This window comes from Lissotriton vulgaris, chromosome 5 (assembly GCF_964263255.1).
Source record: "Lissotriton vulgaris chromosome 5, aLisVul1.2, whole genome shotgun sequence".
In the NCBI taxonomy this organism is placed as follows: domain Eukaryota; kingdom Metazoa; phylum Chordata; class Amphibia; order Caudata; family Salamandridae; genus Lissotriton; species Lissotriton vulgaris.
Window position 1 is genome coordinate 1641507278 of NC_141693.1, and position 6843 is coordinate 1641514120.

At 44.5% G+C, this 6843-nt stretch overlaps 1 protein-coding gene across 1 annotated transcript in view; it reads right to left on the bottom strand.

The window, feature by feature from the left end:
• The window catches only part of LOC147716888 (interferon alpha-14-like), a 123448-nt gene extending 116938 nt beyond the window's left edge, over positions 1 to 6510 (bottom strand). The window contains exon 1 of the mRNA XM_086919820.1: positions 6361 to 6510. Coding sequence (XP_086775946.1) covers positions 6361 to 6510 — 150 coding nt within the window. The remainder of the gene's footprint in view (positions 1 to 6360) is intronic.
• Between the last annotated feature and the right edge of the window lie 333 nt (positions 6511 to 6843).

Sequence of the window (6843 nt, forward strand, 5' to 3'; positions counted from 1 at the left end):
AAGCCAAGAGGGAGCAGAATGGGTTCTGGCATTGATGCAAAGAGGTCGCCTGCATGCATAATAAACGCCTTGTGGCTTTTTGTGTACACATAGCTGTAGTGATGAGACCTTTAGGCACTGAACATCCACGTTCAAAACATAAGACCAAAGCCCTTGAGTTCTTTCCAAAACACAAGGGGACCAAATCAATCACATTCTCAGCATCAATTCTCTGTATATGCCATTCTTCCGAGTCCTGTTAAAGGTGCCTATAATGTGGAAGACGTGTTTGGTGCTGTTATCACAACCTCTCCGGGGTCTGGGCCCAGACTGACCTGGTTCTCTTAGCCTGGGCATCAGTGGCCCTAGCCTGTATGCAGAAATTCCATGAACCATCTTCGTGTCCATGTTTAGTTCAAATACTGGTCTGTGGGATGCATGTAAACCTAGGTATGTAGATGTCCTTTTAAGAATAGTAAACTTGATGATATAGTGGGAGTCAATATTCTGAAGTTGATATTTTTAGAGGGTGACATTTCTGTCCTGGATATTTTGGTAAATAGCTCTGAAGGGGATATCACTACAGATGCAGCAATGCTCTGGCCCTGCTGGTGCAATACATGCACAATGTCCATAAAAGTAAGGCTCTGAATTGACTTGTGCCCGTGCCTACGATGGGGTGACTGTGATTGGTCAGTATGAGTAAGCCCCGTCAGTGAGCTGCATGAAGAACACTGATACTTTGGAGCTGCCTGCTTGAGTGATGCCTGTGGCCGGTCTTCGTAAGGGCTGACAAGGCTGTGAACTGTGCCTGCGGTGCAGTCAGAAGGCTCACCTGTGCAATGCTTGCAGTAGGTTCACGCGAGTGAGTCTGTGCAAGAACCTATGACAGTAGGAACAATAATGATCATTCACTGCAGCCTCCCTGGCTTCCCACTTGTCCCTCCAATCCTAGTAAAAGAAAGCTGTGGAAGGTACAGGCCTACTGCTAAATGCGTGGCCATGCCTGTACGTCAAATCTGCTTGCCTCTTTGCAAGGACTGATGAACCGGGCTGTCATAGCCTTAGAGCAGGTGCTATGCCTCTCGAGTCCACTGTAGCCTCTTCGGCTGCCTACCTGCCCCTATGCAATAAGCAACATAATAGACTTTTGGGCACATGCATCATTGTCAATTGCATTCACAAACGGTGCGAATCGCAATTTTCGGCCGTTTGCGAATGCAATTGACAAAATTGGGATGCATCATGTTTTTCGCAATTTTAGAAATCGCAATCATGTTGCGATTTCTAAAATTGCGATTGCATTTAAGAAATCGCAATTTGAGATTTCTTAAATGCAATGCATGAACATTTTAAATTTGCGAATTCGCAAATAGGGAGAGGTAAATTACCAAGAAGTTGACCTTCATGGTAATTTGCGAAAACTTTCAAAAATGCACAAAAGTGCTTTTTTGAAAGTTTCATTTTAAACACACAAGGGCATGTGTGTGTAAAAAAAGCACTTATAGTTATATTTCATGGGTGCAGGGGGGGTCCTTTGCCCCCCCTGCACCCTTGAAATTGAATTCTCAATTTGCGATTCGCAAATTGCGAATCGCAAATTGAGAATGACTTCCCATTGATTCCTATGGGCCTCTTGGCCCATAGGAATCAATGGGAAGGGATTCCTTAATTTTTATTCTCAAATTGTGAATCGCAATGAAGGAATTTCCAGAAATCGCAAAAAAAAATGCGAATTCTTGATGCATAGCCTTTTGCGATTTCTTAATTGCGATTTCTTAATTTTCGCAATTAAGAAATCGCAAACGGCAACAATGATGCATGTGGCCGTTTGGAAGCTAATGTGGCACTTCTGCGAGAAAAGAGTGCAAGGTGCATTGTCACCAAGCAAACCGCATGGTGGGGAGAGCTAAGAGCCTGGACAAACTTTGACAAGTGAGAGCTATTGAGAACAACTTCCCTTTCTGTTATGTGAGAAAATGTGCTTCCAATGATATGGTAACAAGCATTGGGAAAGCCAATAGGTCTCGTCTTTTGGATCTATTATCTGGACCAATTCAGGTTGGCAAAATGGCACGATGACTTGTGACCACACATGGGCATGCCTACAGAATGATGAGGATTCCAGATGGCATTAGATCGGATATTACAAAATTTAATTTATTTTTTAGCACAAAAGCACAAAATAAAAATGAAAAATCACTGGGGCGTGGGGGCAACAAAGAATCAGGTGGTGAGAGCAGGGGAAAAGAATGAAAGGAGTCCAGGAGCGACATAAGGTAAGGTGAAGCACACAAGGGCGAGAACAAAATGGAGCACCTGGGAGAGGGAGAGTTTGCAAGGGAGAAGCACACAAGAGAGAAAGCAGCCCATGAGGGAGACAGCAACATGGATAGGCGGTAGGTATTTGGAGGGGAGAAATCATGAAAGGCTGTGAGCTGCAAAAAGGCAAAAAGTAATTCCCTTAAAGTGAGCAGTGGAAGGATACAAATCAAACAATCAAAAGGATGATTAAGTGGCTCTCCAGGGGAGAGAAAAAGTACGAGCAGGACTAGCCATCACACAAGCAAGCAAATGAAAGTGACAATAAAGCAAAACATTGTAAGTAACTGGCAGCTTTGAAGTGGGCTGTGAGTCCGCTGCAAGTTCAAAACAGGCCTTTTGCAACCAGATCGTTTGTACTGTCTGGTAGGCGAGAGCTCAAATTAAACCAATTGAACAGATTTTTATCCACTGGAATATCAAGCCAAATCTGTATCTTATTCCTGAAGATACTAATGGAGTTTTAACTAATTTGTGTCATTGCTCGACTATTTTTAAACTGCCACAAAAATGCTTTGAATACATCCACAATGTTCGAATTCTGTAGATTTAATAAATTAATTTATGTTGAGGTGTGCATCCCGCATCGCTCTGCAAAAAAATGGATTGCACTATGTTTCTAGTCCCTTCTTTGACGTGAAATCGGAAAGACCAAGTACCATGTGCAGTTGCAGACATTTTACCCTCGTCTATTCCAGTACCATCTGCGACCCCTTATCCATCACCTGCATTTTCAGCTCATGTAAGAGTTCATTTGTGCTTTCCGGAACCCTAAAATTTTGGCCAGCCACTCAGCGCTTGGTAAGGCAGGGCCAGCATGGCTTCATCTCTTCGGCACGAAATGATGGAATAAGAGAAAGAGAACCTTCTTCTAATACCACTAACTTTCTCCTACTAGCAGCCAAATAAAATGCTATCTTTGTTGCTGAGGTGAGTGATACGAAATATCAATGCTGAACCTCTCCCATTCCTCTCCTCTATACCCATCATTTTCAACCCGATTCCATGGTATTTGTCAGCATTGAGAGGGTCATCCACCCGATTGAGCTTCAGATTCTCAATAATGCCACCACAATGACATAAGTAGGATTGTCTTCCTTTTATGCCGTGGGGAAACCCAAACCTTTAAATGGTGCTGCTAGGCTATGTTTTATAGTAGCTCTGCTTTTGTAGATATTGCTGCTTCTCCCAATGTTTATAAGGCTGGAGGAAGTTTATTTGTTGTCTACTAATTTCTTAAATGTTCCCCTCTAGATTCTTTTCTTTTGTTTTTCTTTTGGAGGAGTTCGAGTCTACCTCTAACTCTAGCAAACACATATGCTACTCTAGTGATCAAGTTCTCATTGCTAAGACAGCAGGATCCAAATAACTTGCTGTGGGTGAGATTCTTATTATGCTCAATTTCATCATGTTTGAGTTTCCAACTGTGAGATCTAAAAACAACTTCCCTAGCCACCTGTGCTCTTTCCTAATTTTTAATATTTCCTTTGTCTCAATCGACCCCTTGTAGGGGATTCGGTCTTTGTAGAGGTTAGCATTGTGTGGCTAACGTTATTAATAGCTGGGTGAAGCGTCCACTATGGTTTGTGTCCCCCACTTTCTGCTAGACTGTGTCTTCATTGTTCGACCTTCAAATGGCTGGTATTGCTCACCTCTACTCATTGCAATCTCAAATGACATTCTTTTCTTTAACAAGGTTAGTGTACATGTTCTCCCATTGAGTCAACGCCAGACCCTACTACAGACCCTTCAGTGGCGGAGAAGCACCGCCCTCACTCCATTCCCTCTACAGTCATAGGGTGTGTGTCACCATGATTGCTGCTCCCTGCCAACAGAACTGGGTTCTTTCTTTGCAGTTCAGGTTGCTTGGCCTGACCCTCCTCCATAAGGGTGCCTCACATTAAAGTAACCCCGCCCCTGATGATATCTCTGCGTAGCTTTCAGGGGCTCTTTCACATTGTGCATGCTACTTCACTTCTAGTTTTTGACCAACACTAAATAACAAGAGATGGTAAGGGAAGCATTTACAAAAGAATTTGATCTGCAAGTTTCTTTCGACTTTCTGGGATTTACGCCATTTGGTGCTGCTTGTTCCCCAGTTGAAGAGAATTCTCCCCCTACATCCATTGTCACTACCCAGGACGGTGTTGATGATTGAAACAAAGGTATTATCTCGTCAAGAAGCAATTGTTGTGCATATATCATCTGCTGTGAACATTGCTAACAAGGCAACGAATCCACCGATTTTTACCAATCATTGCAGCTGATTAATAGTCCTCTATCTGGCAGAAAGTGAAGGGCTCGAAGCTACCCCTTTGATGCTTAAAGGGGTTCAGCGAGGACATGCAGCATGCAGTTTTACGACTAAAAATGAAAAATAAAGATGAAACTGGAGAAGGGAAAACTCCAGATTCTAAGGACGCTCTATCCCTTCAATCAGATACATGTATTTAAAACATTACCATGTGAAAGAAAGATACCGGGATTGTGAATAAGACAAAGCCGAAGTGGGTGCTCTGCATTTCCACCATATAAACATACATATAAACATAAGGTCAAAATCAGTGCAATGTATAAAAAACCAAAATTTGAAGACCAGCCGTCCCGCCACCCATTGATGTTCAGATACATTTATAGACTTGTTTGGCCATAACGTGTCAAGGCCCAACGGTTATATCTAAATGAAGTAGTCACTCATCTGAAGAGCTACTATAAAACATGGAGCACACATACATGTAAATCAGCAGAATTGACAAGTGGCACGTCTAGCCGAGTCTAGCTGAAGAGTATAAGAATTGTGCTGATGCAATTGCTTTTGAAATGGTGGTGCCATTAACAGTTGTTTTCTACTTATTTTGTTACAATGCATTTAGCAACAATTTAAAAGGCATCTAATCATTTTTCTCTGACAGATACTTGACGAGGGATACACAGCTTTGTGGTTCTACAATTCACAATGTAGTGCCAATCCATGTTTAGTGCATGCCCAGTGTATGTCCAGCGTAATCAGGATATAAATAATGAATGGCTGGGTCTCTACTCAACTGAATACATTGAATTAATGGTCCTTAACCTTATGACTCCGTGGACCCCCCAACTGAATCACTACTGTACTGGGAACAAGTTTTGTTCTGACAAGTAAAACCCCCCCAAAAAAATCTTTGAGCTTGTGTGCGTCACTTTGGGAGACGCTGCACTGGCAAATAGTGTGAGTAAACCGGGCCCTTAGAGTTACTCCTGAGCTGCCCAAATGAAGGAAGCCTCTTCAGGGGACTTTGAATGCACCTGTTCTATGCCCTGCACCAGGAGATGAACAATAGGCCTGGGCGAAGCACTAGGCTATGCTCGCGTAGTTTGCGAAGTTTGCGCAACTTCGCACTATGCGAGCTTCACTTAGCACAGTGAGAACACGCGTAGCGTAGCGTAGTGCAGAGGTATGTTTTTGCTTGCTCGCGGTCCTCAACGTCAAATTGGCGACTGCGAGCAGGCAAAATGACAGCCTGGCAAGAATTTTTCCTCGTTCACGATCAGCAACATCAAGTTGCCGATTGCGAGCATTGAAAATAAACCTCCCTGCGAGATTCTCAACGCGGGGAGGTCTGTTTTCTCATTGCGAGTGGTCACGTATGCTCGCGACCGCTCGCAATGAGAAACCACCAGTCCGCGTTGAGAAAGCTGCCGCTCGAGGAAAAATCTCCTCGAGCGGCAGAAAACTACAGCTCGCACTGTGTAAGATGCTGTTTTCAATGATTGCACAGTGCCAGATGCTGGTCCGCATTGTGCAATCATTGAAAACGGCATCTTGCACAGTGCGAACATGCTACTACGCAGTTCGCGTAGTGCTGCGCGTAGGGCGCGTAGTGCAAAGTGCACTTCGCGTACCTTCGCAAAGCACTACTTCGCAAACTACGCCCAGCCCTAATTGAACAACGTCTCTGGAATCAATAGTAATAGATTTATACAGAGCACTTAAGAAAGTGTCCCGCCTCCAGGCACTGGTAGCAGCTATGAATAATTAGCCAGTAATAGTATGACACAAGCGCCTCGAAGCCCACTCACCAGTCTGTCGAAGTTGAGGAGGATCCTTTTGCTCAGCAGCTCCTGCCCGGGCTGCAGCCACCTGCAGCTCATGCCGAGGGCCGCGCCGCAACAGCACAGCAGCAGCCACGCCCCCATCGCGCTCCTTTGGGACACCGTCATCATCATCATCATCCTGACAAGTAGCGCTGTGGGAATCAATGAGAGAAGCGCTCATTCCACATCCTCCGGACTCATGGACAACTGTCTCTCCGGCAAACCCTGGAGCAGACACTCACCTGCCTCCGACTCTCTCCTTCTTCCCTGGGTTCGTCTTCTCGGCCATCTTCTCGGCTTCGCGGCGCTTTTATACCGCAAAAGAAAAATGTGTTTGAAAAGTGAAAACCGGGCCTTTCAAATTTCCCTCCCTCGATGCCAGTTTCGGTTTCAGGCTCTGATTATCGGGACTTCCCGTCTCGCGGGTTCCCTTGCAAAAAATGTGCGCCCGAAGAACATTGCAGAGAC